At 37.9% G+C, this 23771-nt stretch overlaps 1 protein-coding gene across 1 annotated transcript; it reads left to right on the forward strand.

Annotated features, from left to right (window-relative positions):
• The first annotated feature begins 114 nt into the window (after positions 1-114).
• Positions 115-23609, forward strand: rem2 (RAS (RAD and GEM)-like GTP binding 2). The gene is made up of 5 exons (XM_043217601.1): positions 115-409; positions 1345-1666; positions 2270-2343; positions 12638-12815; positions 19183-23609. Exons 1-5 carry the CDS (start codon positions 398-400, stop codon positions 19509-19511), a joined length of 915 nt encoding a protein of 304 aa, XP_043073536.1. The 5' UTR covers positions 115-397; the 3' UTR covers positions 19512-23609.
• The last annotated feature ends 162 nt before the right edge of the window (positions 23610-23771 follow it).

Consider the following 23771-nt stretch of genomic DNA (forward strand, 5'->3'; position numbering starts at 1 on the left):
ACCTTATTCTGAGAGAGATATCCAGAAAGATTGGGAGCATTCAGGTAACGACTGGAATGAAGAGGCGTGTCTACGGTGCGGGGGCGGAGCTACACGCTCTCATCTGAAAAGCCACTATTATAGAGACTTAAAGGGACTCACAGGTGTACAGTAATACGGGAGTCACACAGTGCAGCCGTCCGCAGAGAAGCGATTAAATGTTTACTATTAAGTCAGCGTTTTTGCGCGGTTAGAGTCACATTGGGAACGTTTTCTTTTTTTCAGACTACAGCCATGTGATGGCATATGAGTCGAGTGTAATGTAACAATCCCCACCGACGCTTGTGCAGTGTTTGACGCTCAGTGACATGACATGGACGGCGGAGTGTCTCACTGAGAGCAGATGAACTGAAGAACGATGTCGGACCAGGTAAGATCATCGCTTTGCCTTGTGTGTATCTAGGCTACGTGTGTGTGGGTTGTAGGGTCCTTCACAGTTTTGGGATGTACGCCGGTGTGTGTGAACACACCCTCTCTTCTTCTTCAGCCTTTGCATTGACTTTGTTTCTGTAGGAGTGATTGTGTTTGAAAATACTACAGTGCTGAGACAATCCTAGGTTTGTTTCTAATATTACAAACGAGTGTCCTTACAATGATATAAACGGTTAAATAGCTCCTATTGATCATTATAATCACTGTTTACAAGTCCTGTTATAGTCGCTAATTTATTTACATACTACTTCGATATTCATGATTAAAATTCAGATTTTTTTCTTATGATTAAAAGTAACTGTTTAGAGCTGGCCTCACCCCAAGAATCATACTACACCCTATTGTCTCACTCTCTGTCCCACAATAAAGTCTATGATTAATTAATTACCTCCTTTCAATTAGTATAATTGGCTGTCTATATGTGTCTTGAATGTCTGACACCGGATCAGGCGTACTAGGTCCCCAGCACACCTGCAGTGCTGCGGCTAGATTAATTGCCGTATTAATATTGATGCCAGTTGCCCTTGCGAGCAAACACTGTAAACAGTTTAAGGGCTCTCTTGGCGATTTTGCTTGATGGAGATAGATGGACGAAGCCCCCGGCAGCCTTGAGCCTGAGAAAACTCATTACGTCCCTTGTCTTTTTGGACTGTTGGGATGTTTATGCCACTCCTTTAAAGCAAGTGATGCTTGTTTATGTGAATGGATGCACTGCTCTGTGTTTTGACCCACTTTTGTGTAGAGTGCACAACCCTGAAGATAACCTTCCTCCTCCCCCCTTGCACTTGGATTGTTTCTATACATTATTAATTTAGATCATAAGGGCTGTCATTGTTCTTGATGTTTGGATTTACTCGTTTTTGGTTTTCACAGGGTTATGGCTTAACTTTGTCAGCTGCGCCCCCGCTTCGCAGGGGCAGCACCCCTCTGCCAATCAAGCATCAGCTGAGGAGAGAGGAAGCGGTGTCTGAAGATTATGATTGGACGCCGGGGTTCGATGAGCCTGCTACTCCGCAAATCAGCGTCAGCGCTGTCCAAGATTCTCCCTCACCGAAACCGCCACAGCAAAAGTACCACGGACCCCTTCGCATAGTACTACTGGGCCAAAACGGAGTGGGCAAATCCTCTCTGGCACTTTGTCTTGCTGGACTGTCAGACAGATCGCTCTCTATAGACTCTGAAACCCAAGCAACCGGTAAAGATTATATTCATACACCCGTCTTATGCTCAGCATCAAGCATCAGGATGCCAAGGACTGTAGTACTATATTTAGATTTGCTTTGGATGAAACACACTTATCACCTCGCAGACACCAGAGATCACTAGTGTAAGGCTCTCAGGATTTGATTGGAAAAAGCGGAGTGGGTGCCGTGAAGGCATCCATCTTATTTCAGGTCTTTCATCATCTTGTGTCTTAATGAGGTGGGAGAGAACCAGCAGAGCACTGCCTCTGCACAGACACTTTGTGCACAAACAGAGCATGTCATTTACTAGGGGATAAAGAGCCAATCAGACACACAGACAGGTTTTTTTTTCTTTTACCTGAGTTGAGTGTTCTTGTGGATCGATTCTGCACTGGAGAAATTACTGTTACGCAACTCGAGTCCAGTTTTGAACATACCTTTTTAAAACTTCTTTCGTATTCTTCCCAGAGATATATCATTATGCGTTTGATCCCGTGAAATTGCCAGTTTCGGCTCAACAGCAGGAATGAAATTAGATGCTAATTGAACGCCAGTGATTTAGTTTTATGCTTGAGTGTCGTTTTTAAAATAAATGCTTTTTGTGTGTGTTGTAGACGAGGGTTACCAGCGGCGAGTGACCGTGGATGATGAGGACAGCACAATTTTAGTATACGACAACTGGAAACAGGTGAGTCAAGCACTCTCAAAAATGCATAAAAGTTTGGGTGGCATACGTTTTGGATTTGTTATTGTTGTATTTTATTTAAATGGCTTTCAGAATTTGTCGCAGTGCTTACAAAGTGGGAGAGTATTGTAAAAAAACCCAACAACATCAACATGAAACCCAGAGTTAAACTTGCTGTGCAATTAAGCCAGAACAGCTTATAGACTAATAGACTAATTCTAATGAATTGAATTGAAGATTAAAGCGTTTCCTTACTGATTTACATCGATAGAATGTTCAACATTTTAAAATGTAACCATTGCTAATGATGTCATTATAATATATGCATATTAATTTGTGATTGGTCTTGCCTTTCCTTCGTATATGTAAACATGTAAACAATTGCGGTTGATTCTTGTATTCACCCAACAGAAAACAAGATGCACACTCATTGTCATGACAACAGCAAAGTGACTGATGCAGAATTTCATTTCTCACAGAACTAAAGTCCAAATTCTGTGCTTATCGATGTTTTTGAAAGCTTCTGGAAATTCAAATCTTCCATTCAAATGTCTTCACTGCAGTGTTGTGGAGCCTGTTTTGAAAAAAACACAATGTATTTCTTTTGCACCCCGACACAAGTCGTACACTTTCGGAATGACATGAAGTTGAGCACATTATTGCATAATTTCAGGTGAATTATTCCTTTAAAATGCCACACATTTTAGAGGATTAATGGAATTGAACTGCTACATTTACACGAACCATTACATAAATGTAGGTGTTTGGTGTGAAGTTCTCTTAATTGTCCGGGAGCACTTATCATATGAGAGTTAAGAAAAAAGAGAGGGATGGATAGAGAGGTTAACAGAGAAAGGAGGGGATGCAGAGAAACATGAGGGAAATCTGCTCTTGACCTTCCAGCTGAGGTTTGTCTGTTGTTTGTCATTTCTGTTTCCTTTTACTTTAGGGCAAATTGTTTTCAGTTTTCCGTAATTTGTTCCATTTCCGCTGAGTGTAACTGCTGGGTCTAAAGATCCTTTTACAAGCGTTTTATGTGTACCCTCTATGAAATCATCCAGGTCCTGGCTTCCTTGTTATTTCACAGTGAATTATGACCTCTGCTTTCCACTTTAAAGCAACTTATTTCAGGGTAATCTAAAATGATAAAATGGATCAATACACTATGGCATATATGTATGATGCAGTCGTGACTGAAAACTATAATATATATATATATATATATATATATATATATATATATATATATATATATATATATATATATATATATATATATATATATATATATATATATATATATATATATATATATATATATATATATGTATATATATATATATATATATGTATGTATATATATATATATATATATATATATATATATATATATATATATATATATATATATATATATATATATATATATATATGTGTGTGTATTATAGTTTTCAGTCACGACTGCATCTGCATTAGTGTTTTTAATTTTTTCAAATATCAAATATATCTTTTGAAGTATATAGTACTGTATGTCAAAAAATTAATGTCTTACACTAACATTCAAAAGTTTGGGGTCAATGCAGTTTTTTTTTTATTCAGCAAAGGTGCATTAAAAGTAATAGTGAAGACATTTACATTGCTGCATTACACTCTCACCCAAACGTTTTCCTCTATAACATGGATTTTTTTGGGTGGGATTTTCTGAAATGTCAAACCCAAAAATGTATTCACTATAATCTCATGTAGTGTAAACTGGCCGGAAAATATAGCACTTTTTAATTTAGGTGAAAATATTAGATTTTCTGTTAGAATATTAGAGTTTCTTTTTGATGCTGACCCTTGTGGGCAGTTGCATCTCATCTGAAGCATCTGTGATTGAATTATTTACATTCATCTTTCTCAGGGATTGATGGCTTTCTACTAGTCCTCCTCACTTGTCTCTTCGCTTATCAATCACCTATTCCTCTTTTCCTGAAGATACAAGAACCTACATGCCGTTTAATCTTCATAGGGCATTTAAAATGGAAAAAAAAAATACCAATATGAAAGCCCCTCATGTTATTGGAATTTATGTGCAACGCATGTATTTTCACTCCCGCTCATATGACAGTCCAAAGCATGTAGTGTGGGCGTATCCTCCACTCAGAGCTCTGTTTATACTCTGAAATATGATGATCATTTCGCCTGGAACACACAGATGTATCACAGTGATATCATAAGCACATGCTTGCGATTTTGTATGAATCACAGAGTGCCTTTTCTGTGTCACAGCTGATTAGAAATTATTCAAACACCTGTGAATGTTATGTGATATCATCATAAGCTTGTGCACATAGATGTTTAGGGTATTAAGTTGCCTTTGTAGCCATGTTGAATATTCATACTTATCGAGATCCTTGGCCAAAACAGATTGACTTCGACTGGTCTGTTCGCTTTCCAAATGGCGTTTATGTGTCTTTGGATCTTTCCTAAATCAGATTCTCTTTGTTGCAAGCATGAATGTCAATAGTGATACTGCTATCACGGAATGATTGCAAGTTTTGGATTAATTCCAGGGCAGAGACGGAGAGCGAGAGAGCAGTGGCTGGAAGAACTCCAGACCTCCCCCCCCCCCCATTCCATCATTTATCTTTCTCCATCTTTCATTTTCGTCTTTTCAAAGCATCCCTCATTTTCTCTTGTCTAAACATCCGGCTCTTTTCCTCAGTGGCACGTCGTATCACGTGACCTATGACCTCACTCGGTGCATTCTATACACTCTTGGCCCGCTCCGAGGTTGCCATGGTTACCGGTGGTTACAGCAAACAAAAGGATCCTAGATAAACTATGCAGTTATTAATTTTAATTTTATAGATGCAGCGATTCAGCGCTGCCCTTACAGATTCATGGTTCACTAATTGTAGTCTGTAGCTCATGGATTGAAGCTTGATCATGAAGAATGTGCAGCATGTTAGTAATACAGTTACTTTGTTTATTTGAGTAGTGGTTAGAGCTGCACAATTGATTCAGTCAAAATTGATATTTCCTTGCACAATAAACTACAACGGACTCGGATTTAATTAAATACAAATATAGTCTACGATGCACCGCATATTTCAAAATGAATTAGCGGTGTTCTGTTTTGTCTGCAGTCATCTACGTTGAATCCCATTCAGAAGTGTATTTGTAGCAGGCGATGATTGGAAAGATTTTCTTTATTTTTTCCTTTTGTTGAACCTGTTCAACAGAAATTATGACTATAATGGAGTGAGATTAAGGTTGTCAGAAAATTGTAGTAGTAGCCTAATCATTTCTTTTAATAGTGCCTTAGCACATTCAGTTCCTTTTGAAAGAAAGAATGTGACACCTGTACATAGTAAGATTTTTTTTTTTTTTTAATGCATTTGAAAGAAGTCTCTTACGCACTTGGTTTGTTCAGGATTCTCTGAGAGGTACTAAAACATTTTGGCTTACATTTGGCCTCTCACTAACTAACTAACTAACAGCCATCTAAAAAGAAAATAATATAATTTCAGGAGATGGTGTAAGAGCAAGATTAGGTTTGCTAAGTAATGTTTTTGAAAGAATTCTCTTATGCTTACCAAGGCTACATTAATTTGATCCAAAAATACAGTAAAACAGTAATAGTGTGAAATAGTTTTTTATTTTAATACACGTTAAAATATATGCAAATTATATATTTAGCATTATATTTGTTTATTTTAAAATGTAATTTATTTTTATGATGGCAAAGCATCATTACTCCCGCGACTTTTAATGGATGTGTAAGTGATGGATTTGGTTTGCTCCCAGAAGATATTTCATACTTGTTCATTATTAATGTGAACTGATTTTCATAGTTTTCAGTATTAAAAAAAAACTAAACGAAAAAACATTTTATTTTATTTTTTTCTCAGAAAATGCTTTTTCCCGAATTGCCCCAGAACTGTCAAATCTTGTTACAGACGAATACAATCAAGTGGAGATGAAGCACAGTTCTACATTATTGACTGTTTTTATTTAACAAAAGGTTATTACTCATAGTGTAAAATGATATCTAGTATGATTTTAAAAAAAGTATAAGCCTGTCTGAAGGGGCCGTGGGAGTAAACACACAAAACAAATGTTAGAAAACACTGCCCTGCTACACATATACTCCAGGTATTTGTGGCTCCATTTGCACTTGGTTTGTTCAGAATTCTCTGAGATGCACAAAAACATTTTGGCTTATGTGACCACTCAAACAAATGGTCCTCTAAAAGCAAGCTTAACTCATCTCACGAAATGGTGTGAGAACATGATGCGGTCCGCTTAAGAGTAACTCTATCTATTGGCAGCAGAATGCGGGCAAAACATGACTCAAATGCACGAGGCATTGCTCCAAATTGAGTTATTGCTTACCCGGTTGGTGTTTTGCATACTCTTTTGAATGCAAGAACTGTTTATTTAATTACTTTACGCCTTTTGTGGTTTGCTTTGATACAGGAAGCAGCAAAATGAAATGTTTATCAAATTGTGATTTGAATCACGGTGTGTTTTAAAGTAATTGCGGTGTCATTGTTTTTGACGTTATCTATGTAGTAGCGATAAAACACCCTCTAAGCCTTTCTCCCATATCTGTCTTTAAGAATGTAAACATTAGTAATTAATGGGACAAGTCTTGGGTGATTCAGTGAAGGCCAGCACTTTTCTTACTGTGAAACAAGGTCAGCATATCTGGATGCGGTGAAGACGTTGCAGTAAGTTTACAGTCTGTTCATGCGGACTGCAGACTCACTGTCAACTTACTTTGTTCACTGAACCGTGGAGAATTGGAGAGAGACAGTGAATGAACTCATTCTCACACAGTGCTGCATCAGGAGTAGCTGCAGAGGATGCAGGTCTATTTTAGTTCTGTAGCAGATTCACCAAGTTCACCCAATCTACACCTGACACATCAGGCCAATTAGAGTCTGGGTTACACACAGGCATTCCTTCACACGCATGCTCACACACACATGCTCACACACCGCCCCGAGTCTAGACTGCCTCAGTTAGCACGGTTAGACTTGAAGTGCTTGTGACAGCGGGGGGGAAAGAATGGCTTTAATAAGTCATTCTCTTTCCTAAAATAGCACATGGTCAGCCGCGTCTTTACACATGCAGGAACGTATTCCGTCACCCGTTCCGCCATTGGTCGAGATCGAGAGTTGCGTCACACGTTGCTCCCTTTTTTCGTGTTCTAGCGTCTGCGCATGGAGTCGTGTCAGCATGCTCTAACCTGTTTCTGATCGCCTGTGTCCAATACATTAGCCACTAACTCACCTTGAAATCAATTCTGCTTAAATGGGGTGTGAACTGGATTTAATTAGATAATTATTCCATTTGATAATTATTCCATTAGATAAGCGAAAACTTTAGTCAGTTAAAAAAATAAAACAAGATTTCAGAATAGTGCACTACTTAACATTCTGTGCATAGTATAATTTTTATTTTTTTTTATTGAATTCCAGAAAAGTATAAATACATGCTCAGAATAGTCTGACAATGCCTTTCATATTTTTTGAGCCTTGACAGTGTTATTTACTTGGCAGTCAATGGACCGTTAAAAATATATAATATATCCTAAATTGTATTCCAAGAACAACCAATGCGTTGGTGCAAGTGATTAATGACAAAAATTGGATTGAGTAACCTTTTAACAGATTTACTTGCATATCACTTGAAGCTTACTGATATAGAAATGTATACACACACAATACACTTAATATTAAACATAAATGTGTTGTAATCTCACTATTAATGATGCAAGAAATTTAAAGGGTACCTGAGGTGCACTTATTTAGGTACAAATTAGTGTCCTTTAATTGGATTTCAGCTATATATTTAAGCTATATAAGTACAAAATTAATTATTTCAATTTAGAAGACTTTATTTACTTTGTATACCAGTGTTACTTAGCATGAAATAAATCTATTTTGAATAGATATAACTATGTGTGATAAATATATAAATGCCATTTTTGGGTGAATTAGCACTTCAACACTAACATTCATTGAAAAATAAAATGTGCAACACGGCAAGGTAATGTTAGCATGTTACATTCTGAATTGTTTACATACTTGAAAAATATTTCATGAAATCAGCTGCGGTATGAACTAGTTTTCCGTTCTAAACATAGCCCAGACCAACTCTAGCTCTAGCCAGCCGTGAACGTGGCACAAGATGCTACCCATTCTTGTCTGATATGTAATGAGCTGGTAGACTGGGGCTATTCGCTTGGCTATAATTAATAGATTACTTTGAGGTGAAATATTGATGACGCTAAGCGTCTCATATGGTTTTGTCTACTGGGTAGGTGCCATTTATTGTGCGTAAACTGACACGGCAGTTTGGAGGGGGGGTTTTTTCTGTAAATGTGTGAGGTATACGTCTGTTTATCTCACTCAGACAGAGTGTGTAGTGTACTGCTGGGAGCCTTATGCTAAAGTACAGTGTTCCTCGGCTCAGCCCTAATGCCCGTTATGGAGTGTGAGCTTTGTGTAACATTAGGGAGATGCTTATTCTTTGATGTTGGTGTGCTTGGCAGTGTAAGCGAGCTTTATTTCTGTGGAGGTATGTGTGCTTTGTGTTTATAGCAGCAGAATTGGCTTGTTCAGCGGCTGAGAAAGCACTTTTAGATGGGACGGTTGATGTCTGTGTGTGGGCTCTCGGGCCAAATGTGTATGTTTGGGAGGAGGGGATGTGTGGACAGATGGTCTGTGGTGACTGTCTGCAGGGGTGTGGACCTCATTCTGGTGCACAGACACATATTCGGCACACGGTTATGTCTCAACATCCAATTACCAGACTCGACCTCTCCCCCCTAAGGAGCAACAAATTAAAGTCCTTTATGCACCCCTCCATTAATAATTTGTCCTAATAACAAAAGCAGTTATTGTTCCTGGATTATTGTGATATGTAATTTTTATATATATGATTTTATTAATGTTTTTAACATATCTATTTATATACTTAATTTTCTCAAGAAAGTGTATCTTGTTTTAAGGTGGAAACAAAAGACCAAAACACTGATGAGACAAAGGGGTTTTGTTGTGTGTCATCCGTTTTGGCTCGTTGACCAGGATCTGGCCTGATTTCCATGTAATCTGTCTTCCTGTGCCAAACGTGTCCAGAAGAAGGTGTGCTTGTGTTAAATGACCCAGTATAGAAAGAACACAGTTCTTGGGAATGAGTTTATGGTGAGAAATGAGTTCAGGGATATTTTAATGCCATGTTTCGCCAAGGTTCTAATCTGCTTTGTGACCTCCTACGAACTCATTTTATTCTCAACCAAAGGCTTAACCACGACAACAGAAAGGAGAGAAACAATTTCAGGGTTTTAAAGCTGGAGTGGATCATTTCTGTACCACTAGTACCGCTAGTGACACAAAGGGAATTGCAAAAAAATGATTTCCAAATGACTGTTCATTTTTAGTAGAGCTGTTCCCTCTGGATTTTTCTCTTAGGTTTTTAGCTGTTTTGGATTGAGTAAAAAAGAGATTAACATTACATTGCTTCTAATATTTTGCAGTGCAGCATAAATGACGTGACATTTATGACATTTTTCTAAACATTTCAATTCCTATGCAACTTTTTAAGATCTTGTATTTTTAAAACCCCACAATTAATGTTAACCACTAATTTGAAAAAAATTACAAATTGACATCATGACTAAACAGCTCTTTTAAGAGTTTCAGTCATTTTGGAATGATCATATTTATTAATTGAAGACTTTAATGCACACTTTGTTTTATTTTATACATGCATCAACTGATCGATCTATATTCCCTTAAATGCAATGCAAGTCACTTTGCCTGGAAATTGCATTTTGAGTATCATTTTAAACGGATGAATTGTTAATGATTTATGGTATGTTGCAATGTATGATTAATATTGATCTGGTAATATTTATTCTGTACATAATTTATGTACTAATGATGAAAATAGCTCAAAAAACATCTACTTATTTTGCTGGTATATAAGAATTGTGCAATCTTTCTATATTTTCTGTCATTCTTTGGAAGCATGAGAAAGATAAAATAAAGAAATAAAGCATCAGTGACACACCTAATGTGCATGTTTTCTGTTTTAAATTTAGCACTGAAAAAGAGAGAAAGATGTATAAAATGTTGTTCTGAGAGTCTATTTTGCTCTGACCAAAATCACTTATATGCACTTAATGTTGCCATTACCATTAACGGAGAAAAACTGAAACCACCACAGTGTTTAGACTCTAATGGAAACTCAATCTACAAATTGTATACTTATAATGGTCTCTGCACATTCAAATGCAGCTTTGCCTGTAAGTTACACGCTACAGATTTAAGCAAGATCAGTTTAAACAATCTGCTCACTGTTATGTATTCTGTTCATTTTAATTAAGTCGTTTTGCAACATTATAAAAACAAAATGAATTTTCCTGACACGTACAAGGACTTCATAACAGTAAATGTGTTTATACACAAAACACCATGCCGTGTGCATGAACATTTAGCTGGATTAGTGAGCATCATTTCATTAACCTGCTGTTACAGGCTAAATATATAATGACATATAGCCCATTTCAGCATTTATTAAGAGTGCTGGATTTAATAATCTAAATCTGCACAAGAGGACAAAAAAGCTGGCAGGCATATTTACTGACAGCATGGCAGGGATTTGTTTGTGTGTGTGTGTGTGTTTCATGACTATAATCACTCAGTTGAGCAGTGTACGCATGATTGTGTGTTGCACTGTCACTGTAGGTTATAAAAATTTCAAATGCGTACCTGCATGTGTATACTCAGAGCCATTAAAAGCTATGATTTTGTGTATATCTATCCACGAAAGGGCAGACAGTGACAGATGGGCCTGTACTGCAGCGGAAAAGCTCGATGTTATTATTTAGATACTGCTGTACGCTTTCCTCTGATGGAAAGACCTTTTACTTTACCCGTTCAGCCCTAGAGAGCCCTTCCATCACAAGAAGCACTATCGACCGTGTTGTGCTGTCTTCTCCGCTCATCAAGATACGTGTCCGCTCCTCGAAGGAGATGACCTCCTCCCCGTGCCCTTCCTGTGTGGGGTTGTGGCAGGTGGCCGAGCCCCCCTTTCCCATCCTGCTTCCGCCCCACTAGACTCTTCCTTTCCAGAGAAACTCTGTGTTTCTGTGGCTGTGTGAATCTCACGCTCCGGGGCCGAGTGCGATTGGCTCGGCTGCAATGTGAATTTTTTTTTAGGCAGCTCTCCAGAGGGCTGGAATTCGCCTTTGGGGAGTCAGAGATGTAGGACACAGGCTTTCCATCTATTTATCTGTTCCTCTTTCTCTTTAGGAGATGAAATAGGAAGTGGTCCATGGGGGGACGGAAGCATTTTCTTTCCTCTCAATTCATTAAAGATGGAGCGACAGCCGCCCTGTCATAGCTGTCACCAAGAGAAAGCCAGGCCCCGGTGTGGCAGTACTTTAGTGCTGTAAAGTGGTCGTGGTGATGTGCCGTGACGTTCTCAGGGGGTAGACGCTTGACTGAAGCATCTGCTGCCGTTTTGAGCACACCTGAGCTCTGCGGCGGCAAAACTGTGAGCTGGAACAACAACAAAGCCGTCGAAGATTTGAGGTTATCCTCCTTAAACCCCAGTAATCCTGTTTTTCATGGACACAAACACTCTTGAGCTGCACTCAAGTGAAAACTGTCCTCCTCTTAAGGTCTTCACACCAACAAAATCAAAGAGCAAGTTCTCCCAAAAACGAAAAATTCTGTCATTAACCTTCATGTCGTTCCAAACCTGTAAGACCTTTGTTCATCTTTGGATCATAAATTATATTTTTGATAAAATGCAAGAGCTTTCTGACCCTCTCATGGCCCTCTCAGGATGTGTCATTACACTCTCCAAAATGGCGGCATAATGGTGAGGAGAATTAAGTAATTTTTGCTTGGTTGTAGCTTCATAAAACTACAGTTGAATGACTGTTGTCACATTGACTATCTATGGAGGGTCAGAGAGCTCTCGGATTTCATCAAAAATATCTTACTTTGTGTTCCGAGGATGAACAAAGGTCTTAAGCCCGAGAACCACTAAGTGATTTTTGGCTGTCCTTTTTAAAAATTCTAGCACCCAGACCAATCATGATAATATTCTGTTTATGCAAGCTGCATTTGTCATCTGCCGCTTTAAATGCTTGAGGTTCAAATAGGCCTGACAACTGACCTACAACGACAAATAAACATTTAATGCTTTATGAATAACATGTATGTGTAGCACTGAATCTTCATTGTCTTATGCTGTAATTGGTCTGTCTGTGTTTGGATTTGATTGACAGGAGCTGTCCACTCTGCAGTGTGAGGTGTGCATCCTGGTGTTCTCGTTGACTGACAGGCGTAGCTTCCACCGGATCGCTCAGCTCCGCCTACTGTTGAGGGAGACGCTGCCACACACCCCCATCATCCTAGTGGGCAACAAGAGTGACCTTGTGCGCTCTCGTGAGATCAGCACAGAGGGTAGGCCAGTTTTTAATCTACGTCCTTGAGCTACAGATCCCATAATTCAACTCGATATGCTGCATAGCCGGTGGAGATTACTGGGAATTAAAAGAACAGGGTCAAATGGAAGAATAACGTTTTATAGTAAATGAAACCCTATGAACACAAATACAGAAAGACAGAGAAAGGAGAGAGATAGTAATATGCAACATAAATAGAACACAAACACCAATTATAATTAATTATACAACTAGGCATTGCTTTTGACGGTGTTAAAAGTTAGAGTATATATATTCTACACCCTTAATGTCTAAACCTTATAACTAGCTTACTAAGTATTAATAAATTGGGTTTACAAATTTGGTGTTTATTGAGGCAAAAGTCATAGTTAATAGTTTGTTAAAACCATTAAAACAGACCCTAAAATAACGCGTGACTGTATAATAAAACATGCATTTATGAATAGTTTACAAAAAGAACATGCATTTTAGAAAAATCTTTTCATGGTGACTTGAAGTGTTTTGAAAATAAGTTCTAAAAGTGTGAGGGGGAAAAAAAGAATAAAATGCATGAGCAATTTCAATACAGTAATTTAGAGTACATATCATATAATTCAACAGGTATTTTGTCCACACAAGGCTCCCTGAGGTCCACCTCTGTCTCTCACACTTGTGAGTCATCTATATTAACCTTGCTGCTATGACTCAGCTTTTGTCTAAATGCTCTCCATCTGGCTGTATTTATATAAGGGGCTTCGTGAATTCCTGGCAAGAAAAATCACTCAGCTTATCGGCATGAACAGGTGCTGCTAGGAGATGTGCACTGGTAAAGTGGGCACATTGTACATTTAGGGCTGATATGGAATATAGATTAGCCTTGCTGGTGTTTTCTCAGCATGGCAGTATTTAGTTCAGCTCAGTTTACTTTCTGCCACTGCATTTTAATCAAAAGGGATTTCTTTACCTACAGTGTTTTTGAAAATGGTCTAGCTAGCTATTTGAAAAATGTGTAATGTAGCCTACACATAGGAGGGCGGTTGCTTAACTTAAAATTGTATATACTGTATTATGTATTTTTTATATTTAAAGTTTACATGGCCCTAACTCTGAAGAGGGTCGTATTCCTTCGGTGTAAATTGGCTTAGTGTTTCTGGTTGCTTCTATAGTTGTGCTTGCATCTCTGTCCCTTTCGCTCTCTTCTTTTCTTCTCATCTGTTTGTCATGCTTGGCATGTTTGGGACATTTTTTTATGTTTGCTCTGTATTATCTCTCACCCACAATGTGCTGGTGTTACTATCTTTATGTGTGTGTGCGAATACGTATGCCAATGCTGGTACATGCACTCATATTCTCTCCCTCACACCTTTCTTTCTCTAATTCTCTCCTTCTGCATTGTGAAGTGAACCCCCTGTGCCATGTGTTTGCAGGACTGTGATAAGGAGGATAAGGAAGCTGAGTGTGTTGTAATCATTAAAAAATGGTGTGCAGGCTCTTTTATGTATTAGAGCTGATAACAGGACGGTTCCACAGGAAGGATGACATCAGAGGTGCTCTGTTCTTTTGGAAAATTACATTCAGTATAAGTTGTTTCGCTTCACTGTGCATCTCCCATAATTATGAACACCGACAGGGCAATGTAACGGCAAATCTAACATCTGAGGACATTTGTATACAGCGTTGGCCAAAATGATTAAAACACTAGTATTTTCAGAAGTTAAAAAATGGTTTGAAGTCAGCTATTTCTATTTTTTGCTGTAGTGTGTCAGTTGGGAAATATCAGTTTGCATTTCCAAACATGCATTTTGCCATTAATTGTAATAATCCAGTGAGATTTTAGTTAGCACAAGGAGTCTGACAACAGCCAGTGTTTCACACAGAGATCTGGTCTCATTATCATCCAGTCTGTCTGGAATGACAAGAAACAGAACAAACTGAGACAGACTAAATCCAGGATAACTGTGGCAGGTCCCCAACATGCTTCAAAAAAACCTAACAAAGCTGCAGCACTGTTAAAAGTTTTAGGCGCTTGTGTAAAATGCTGTAAAAATGAGGATTATGTTGAAAATAATAAATAGATTTTCTTTATCAGTTAACTGTGTTGTTTAAATTGTGTTTTTTTTTCTCTTGTGAAAACAAATATCTCTGTGGATTATTACAATTAATATTAAAATAAATGTTTGGAAATGTAAACTGATATTTCCTACTGATGGACCATGCAGTAAAAGATAAAAATAAAAAATTGGTTTTAAGTCTAGTGTTCTAATAATTAGGGCCACCACTGTATATATTTATATAGATTTATGTAATCCATGTACTTATGGAGAAAGTGATAATAAGATATCTTAAGCAACAAATCAGCATATCTGTTAGAACAGAATTATTTTTGCATAGAATGATTTCTGAAATATGATGTGATACTGAAGACTAAAGTAATGGCTGCTGAAAATTCAGTTTTGCATCACATGGAATAACGTTTCATTATATTTTTATCTTTACTGTATACTTAATCAAAAAGCCTTTGTAACCATGAGACACCAAGTTTTCAATAATAAAGCTAAACAAGAACCATTTTGTCTAAATGGTTCCATAAAGAATCTTTTACATCTGAAGAACCGTTCTGTTCTTCTTTGTGAAATAAGTTTCTTTAGATTATAAAAAGGTAAGAAAGAGATGTTTTTTTTGAAGATCCACTGAATCCTTCTTTGTGGAACCAATAATGGTTCTTCTATGGCATCACTGTAAAGAACCTTTTTAAGAGTGTACAATACTTTAAGATACTGTTGTGATTTGATTCCAGAGATGACAGTTTATTGCCGTTCATGCAAACACAGAAAAGCTGCCTGAGAATGTTACTGAGATACAACAAAGTACCTTTGAAGAGACTTTGATAGCGCTCTTCTCATCTACATAGCTGCAGAATTTGAATGATTCATGCACGTCGGGAGCAAAAATTGTGTGGGACGAATTATGTTCCAAAGTTGAATACTTTTAGGCTCTAGTGGTTTAAGTCTTTCAACCGTAAGTGTAAACAGGATGCACCACTATCGAGCACATTACATGGGTGTGGCAGGGAGAAAAAGACCTTGTAGGACGTGCAGAGGACAGTTATGCGGACACATCTGTGCTCAGCATATTTATTCCTCCGGGTACCGCACCCAGTGTGGTTATCGATACGGAAATGTTCCGAATCTTTTTCTGTCTGCATCTATCTTCCTGTCTCCGATACGCACACACGAGCACACACGAGCTATGTACTCAGCTTCATGTAAATGGGTTTAATTTACATTGTGCAAGTCAGCTATTTGATGCTGACATTCAAGCCTTATTTAAACAGGCACACAGACACTGGATGTGTACATGCTGTAAGGTTGTACAGACTAAATCACCGAAACAGAGACGCCTAACCTTATGCTGGAGTTAAGATAAGTCTATAGCCATAAACAGAATTTATAACTCTGAAGGACCGTAATGCTACACACGCGATAAATCCCTGTCTTCTGTGCCAGAACGAATGGGTGGCCCTTCCTTTTTGTTAAGATTACAGGATCGATCGTTGTATATGTGATATATCTCATATGTCTGATATCAGATATTTTTTTCCCTTAAGTTTATTTATCTTCCCTGATCTCAACCCTCTCAAGAGTGCTGTCGAATGATTGTCATTAATCACATCCAATATAAAAGTTTGTTTGTGTGTGCTGTGCATATATGAACAAATTTCTAAGTGCAGGAACTGAAACACGCTGTCATATAAACCAGTCCAGAGCATCTCAAACATGCCTAATGGGTGACGTGTCTGGTGAGTATGCTGGTCATGCAAGAACTCAGCTTCCAGGAATTGTGTACAGATCCTTGCAACATGGGGTCGTGCGTAATCATGCTGCGACATAAGGGGATGGTCATGGATGAATAACACAACAATGGGGCTCAGTATCTCTTTGAATTCAAAATGGCATAAACAGAATGCACTTGCGTTTGTTGTCCGTAATATATTCCTGCCCATACCATAACCCCACCGCTACCGTGGGCCAATCGATTTACAACATTGACAGCAAACCGCTCATCCACACGACGCCATACACTCTGTCTGCCCTGTACAGTGAAAACCGGGATTCATCCGTGAAGAGAACACCTCTCCAAAGTGCCAGACACTATCGAATGTGAGCATTTGGCCACTCAAGTCGGTTATGAAGGCGAGCTGCAGTCAGGTCGGGACCCGTTTGAGGAAGACGAGCATGCAGATGAACTTAGACGCTTTCTGACAGTTTGTGCAGAAATCCTTTGATTATGCAAACCGAATGTTGCAGCAGCTGCTGCCGGGTGGCTGGTCTCAGACGATCTTGGAGGTGAAGACGCTGGATGTGGAGGTCCTGGGCTGGTGTGGTTACACAATTCTTTGAAACGCCTTTTGGAGACGGCTTATGGTGGAGAAATGAACATTCATTTCACAGGCCACAGTGCTTGGTGGACATTCCTGCAGTCAGCATGCCAATTGCACGCTCCCTCAAATTTTTGGCATTGTGTTGTGTGATAAAACTGCACATTTTAGAGTGGCCTTTCATTGTGGCCAGCCTAAGGCAAACCTGTGCAATTATCATGCTGTCTTATCAGCGTCTTAATATGCCACACCCGGGAGGTGGATGGATTATCTCGGCAAAGGGAAAAGTGCTCACTGACACAGATTTAGACAGATTTGTGAACAATTTTTGAGAGAAATAGAACTTTTGTGTACATAGAAAAAAGTTTTGGATCTTTTCGTTCAGCTCGTGAAAAATGGGGGCAAAAATCTGTCTCTTATTTATACATGTATACTTAAAACAGAAATCTTTAGTACAATTATACACTTTTTCAGTCACTTTTGATCAATTTTATGCATCCTTGCATATTAAAATATAATTTTTTTTCTTAAAATATAACTGCCCTAACTGACCAAACTTTTTTGAACAAAAGATAATGTTATGTTATTTAAAATTGGGTATCACCAAATATACTGGATCTTCATTAAACAGGCTTGATATGCTATTGTACCTTTAAAGCCTCTGTTATGAAATGTCTTTGCAAAAGAGTGATAACACTTGCTCATGTAGTGGGTTTGCTATTGAATCCAATCAAGTTGCCACTGCTCCATCCTACAGCAACAGCCTCTTAGCAAAGCCTGTGACAGATTCACAGAACAATCCATGCTGAAATGTGTCACATAAACTGTTAAGGTTGAATTGAAATGATCATGGATCATGGTAAAAATAAACATCAGCCACTTATTTCTATAGCTGTGATCTTTCAGAAGGATATGATGCCAGGATCAGCACAGTGTGTGGTCGGCTTGTCATTAGTTACACAGTGTACCAACTGTATGCTGTCTTATTCTGGTAGAACAATAACAAAATAATACTCAATATTAGCATTATCGTTTTCTGTTGTTTTGGTTTTTTTCTTCATTACTTTACTTTGTCAGCCCAGGCCAAGCTGCTGAACACTGAATAGGCGTAGTTGACGTGTAAATGTGGGTGGTCATGTGTGAATGTTTTCATTGTTGTGCTGTCAGATTTCTGAACAAACCTGCCTTGTTTCGGTGTTGGTATTGTTTATTAGAGCTTCAGCTGTTATTATGGTTTTATTTAATTGAAATAAAGGGAAATCAAACAATTTACCCTGAAATTAAATTAATTTAACTTTAAATTGAATTAATTAAAATAAAATTTAGAGCTGTCAAATGATTAATCACATCCAAGTTTACATAATACGTATGTCTGCTGTGTATATTTATGTGTATGTATACCCACACATATGCATGTATATTTCAGAAAAATAGGTTTTTTATATATTAAATATATGTATTTATAATTTAAATTATATGAATTTAGACAAGTAAATAGGTATATAAAAATAAAAAATAAATTACTAATATATATAATATATAATATACTATATATATATATATATATATATATATATATAAACGTTTTAGCAGTCAGTTTAAAAGATCAGTTTTTTTTTAATGATACAACCTCTATAAAACTAAATGTCATATCTGCATCCGGATGATAAATGGTTTTTCAGTTTTCTCAGTCTCCTCGTCCTCCTTGTCTGTCTGTTTTTTTTCTCTCCGGTCATGTCAGTCATCCACAACGGTGCTGTCTAGTCGACATCTAAAGTGATCTAATTCAATCCTGTCCACACACCTCCGAACAAACACACCCACACAAACAGAGAGCGTTTAGCCTTTATTTCTCCTTTCCTACGGCCCCTCCGTGCTCCATTAAGTCCCACTCAATTGATTCAGTTATCTAACGCTAATCTGTGTTGATATGACAAGAGATTGTCAAACTCCATCTGCGTCTGTATCACTCAACCTCTCTCTCACTCACTCTCTCTTTCTTTCTCAGAGGCACACTCCAGCGCTATGATGTTTGGCTGCCTGTATATGGAGCTCTCCGTCTCTCTGGATCACCGCACTAATGACCTGTTGGAAGCGGCTGTGAGAGCGGCCCGGGGCCACAACCTGGGGCCCGGCTGGACGGAGGGGTCCCCCACAGCGGCCCGCCGAGAGAGCTTGACCAGCAGGGCCAAGCGCTTTCTGTCAGGGCTCGTTCCGCGCTCCCACCTCGGCCGAGACAGGGAGGGCGGCAGAGACAGAGACCTCAGCAGACACAGAGGAAGCAGGATGCTCAGGCAGAAATCACGTTCTTGTCATGACCTCAGCGCTCTAATGTAACCGAAAAACGGCCTAGAGAGAGAAGGTATTAAACAAGGCTAGAGCAGAAATTGAAGAGCTGCATGCGAGATTGACAGGTGAAGGAGATAAGAGACAGTGTTGCCGCACCACTTCACAGAGGAGATAATTCTCTGGAGATATTACCTAAACTAGTATGTGTGAAATTAGTCGTTTATACCAGTCTCTCAGTCATTGAACGTGACAGTGGTGCAGCGAAACCAAGCAGTGTATAAACTATCCTGACAGAACATGACCTTTGAGGTTGCGAGAGGCCTGTAAACAGACAGACCAACGTAAACATGGCACTGGATCTCAGTATAATGAGTGGATCATGCTGGCTGTGGCAGGCTGTTAGTGATAGAGTAGCTCCTGTAGTAGAAGCATGCTGACATGGCACAGATGCAGAACTGTAGTTAAAGTCCTGTCGTTTAAAAAAAAAAAAAAAAAAAAAAAAAAAAAAAAAAAGAGAAAAAAAGCCCACCGGCACAGTATAGGATACTTTAGATAATGCATGGATTTAGCATTTTAGCTTTTCTCACTCTACCTGCACAAAAATAGCATATTTTAAGGTTTAGGGGAACCAAAAAAAGTGATTTGAGTGAAACAGTTAATAAAAAAATCCATATTGGTTAATAGGGCTGCACGATATTAGGATATTTTGTTTTTCCGCTGTATGAAAAATACAGGAATTATCACTAGATGACTCAAATAGCTATATTTGAAAAGAGTGAATCATTCTAAAATGATTAGGATGATTTTGTTGAGGAGTGCATTCGCTTTAAAAAAAGAAAAAAAATGAAAAATTACTTTTACCCTGAAGACATTTTTGAGTGTACACCATTTGAGATAAATTGAAAGATTTGTGCATACTCTTTGTAAGAACTGTATTCCCACAGTTTTTTACCCTTTTAATCTAAATATAAAATAACAATAATTGTTTTTATTGTGGTTATTATAAAATGTTTAAAAAAATAGAATTTAATTAAAAGTATTTATATAGTATGACTGTAAAATTACAATGCTAATATTTACATTATTTCTTAATTTTAAGCTGTATTTAACTATACTATATGTAAATATATTTCACAGTATGACTGTAAAAACAGTCAATACTAATTTAAAATGGTTGTGCTTCACTCTGCTTACATGCAGTGCATATATTATTTAATTAAATCAAAGTCCTGGCGATTTGATTACACTGATATCATGTCAGGGTTTAGTTGAATTATTTCAGTATATCGTGCAGCCCTAGTGGTCAAACGCTGATATGAATAAAGTGATCGTTACAGCTTTGATAAACACTGTGTCCTAACCAGACGTAGTCTCATGTAGCCTGGTAAGTCCAGAAGAAAAAAAAAAAAAAAAAAAACGTTTATTTTATCAGATCATACTGTAATAAAAGACTGCTATGTAAAAATGAGAAATAACAGAAAAATAGATACTTTATGATCAAAATTTCTTGAGGATCTTTCATTCATATGATGCCACTAACCTGGAAAACCTTCGCTGATCCATTGATTAGTTCCTCCTCAAAAGCACTTTTTGTTGCTTTGTAACTTTGCTTTATTTTTAATAACAGTATCAAAGTCAATGAGAAGATATTTTCTTTTTTGTACACTTTTTTTTTATGGAACCAATGAGATGCCATTGATGAGGGCTTGGCTATTTTGCATTACAGCATAGCAATGAAAACCAAGCAACTGATAAAATATTGCTTCATGCCATCAAATCTGGTTAGGACACAATGTGAAGTGAACTTATAATACTTTCAGGCAAAATTATTCTTGTAAATTGTCAGGTTTATTGGTAAATCTCATCCCGTGCGGATGTTTCCTAATGCACTCTGTTATTGAAGAGGCAGTGGCACCCAAGAAATTTGCTTTAAGACTAATCGCAAAGCATTGTGCAACATATGGAGCTGAATCTGCGCAGAACTGCGGAGGAGTGGTAATGATATTCGCAAGTTCTTTTTTTTGTTGTTCTAGTATAAACAGCCGGCCAGTTGCAGTAATTGCGAATTGTACCTTCAAGGGCCTTGTTTACAAGCGGAATTAGCCCTTGCTAAAATAGTTTGCATGTGCGGTTTCTGTAGCGTCGTGAACGATTTGAAAAAGTGGCAGAGAGCTGATTTAACATCTAAAGAAACGTTCTCCTGGTTTGTGGTTGGAATTAACTGGCTTGTCATAAATTTGGAGAACAGGAAGAAAATACTCAAACATAAGCAATGTTTGCGATCAGGTACTAATGAGTTTCTCCCTCAAACAATTATTAGTGAAATGTAATCTTTGACGCACAGTAATGACTTCAGTCAATCAGACCTAAAGTACATACTCAAATATTCACCTATAATGAAGTCTTAACCCGCTGAGAGCAAAATCACATTCTAATTGATTGTTTTAAAGTGTTACGGGACATTTTGCAATATAGCAGCAAAATGTTGTTGTGCTTCTGATATTAATACCGATTTAAACTCTTAATTATGCGCACTCATAATTAAACTCTACAAATGTGATGGGAGTAATACATAGACCTGTTATTTAATGAGCATAAAATAAGAAAGCAGGCAATATTAGGCAATCGGTGTTGGCAGGGAAAGCAGAATGGCCTGTAGAGAGCCCTTTAATAAACTCCTTGAGTCAGACAGGGAACAACTAGAGAATAAGAGTATACCCTCAAACTAATTTGACACCTCACTTTATAATGAAAGCAAGCCATCGTCACACTCAATTCTATATGTCAAGTGAATAAATGACTCCTTTTCCTTTATACGGGTCGATTGTAATATATAGTATGTGGAATTTAGCTGCACGCAGCTGAATGCAAGTCTCAGAGATTGAAAAGGCACTTTCAACCATCGCCATAAAACCGTGGCTTCAGGTTAAAACCGTACTTTGAATTTCCTCTCACCTCACTTTACTGAATGACTTGTCACCAAAAAGGAACACAGTACGAGCAATATTAAGAAAGGCCCACTTTGTTATATAGTCTTAAAGCATGTGATGTCTTTTTCTCATGTCGTCTTTATTATGAGGCTTACCGCGATTTCACCAAATAGGACGTGGATGATTTGGTTGATAGGAATTTTGGTCATTTTAACCAGTATATTACAGTTTAGACCCTTTCATACAACTTGCATCAGGGCTTCAGTGCAAGCGTTATAAGCCGCTTTGACATAAAAAGTGTGGCAGAAAGCATCACTGACAGTGTACAGCGTTAGCAAGTGGATAGAAAACATTTGATCTTAATACAGAAAGTCCTGCCAGTTGCTTTGAAAACTTGTTGTACGTGGTTTCACAAAATATTACCGTCTTAGGTCACTCTTGGAAAATTCAAAGTAAATCTGTAAGTAATTGGGGTGCCAGTGAAAAAAAAAAAAACAAAGAGAAAAAAGGTAAAAAAAATTAACCATTTAAAATGCATATACTCAGACTTTTTATTAACTTGCTTTGTACTTTAAAAGACTTCTAAGGATGCAACAAACACTGAAATTCTTGTATCTGGAAGTCTGATTATCATCATCAAATCTTTGAGAGGTCAGCTAACAAGGTTGAATTTAAAATTGTGTGAACAATCTGATTTAAGTGCATTGAGCAACACTTCTGCAAATAGTTTCGTGTCAGCCCATCACCTTTTAAGATTTTAGAGGTAGTTAATGGTTATGTTTAGAACTATGTTTGTTTTTGTTTAACAATAATGTTCTGTAAAATCGCTGTAGCCTCATTGTGCAGGTTACCACAAATCACATTCATTTGGTGATATGGCTGCAGCTGTATGAGCGTTTACGGATGATACCATGCGAGCATATTTTGAGCCATAAGAGGAGACACAGAGACGGCCAGGTTTTGGTTCTGTATTTTCACCTACTCACATTTTAGACCCATCAACACATGATCTCATGAAATCCACTGAATATGCCATAGGACCAAGCATTTCTGTGGGGGCTGGCCACACAGGCTTATGCAACAACGATGAAAACACAACGTTCTGGAAACGTTCCGAGGTCAAACATGGCAGCATCATTGACTCGTTACTCACTATTGATGAATGTCATCCACTCTGTCTTTGAAAATGAGAGAATAAAGACAATTTGTTATGATACCCTGGAGGTTTGTCCCTGCGGTTGTGATGATGTGTGATACTTGCAAGCAAATCAGCAGCCGAAGTTTGAAGTGACGTTCCTCGAGGTGAGGAACTGTATTTGTATTTGAAAGGGTTTGACGGCTTCACTCTAAAGGCAGATGGTTGGAAACGGGACATGAG

The sequence above is a fragment of the Puntigrus tetrazona genome, chromosome 2, assembly GCF_018831695.1.
Source record: "Puntigrus tetrazona isolate hp1 chromosome 2, ASM1883169v1, whole genome shotgun sequence".
NCBI classification, from domain to species: domain Eukaryota; kingdom Metazoa; phylum Chordata; class Actinopteri; order Cypriniformes; family Cyprinidae; genus Puntigrus; species Puntigrus tetrazona.

Excerpts from the sequence above, each read along its gene's own strand:
- rem2 (XM_043217601.1), top strand. Across the intron at positions 2,344-12,637 it reads TATACGACAACTGGAAACAG|GAGCTGTCCACTCTGCAGTG; the intron begins GTGAGTCAAGCA and ends TTTGATTGACAG. Across the intron at positions 12,816-19,182 it reads TCGTGAGATCAGCACAGAGG|AGGCACACTCCAGCGCTATG; the intron begins GTAGGCCAGTTT and ends TTTCTTTCTCAG.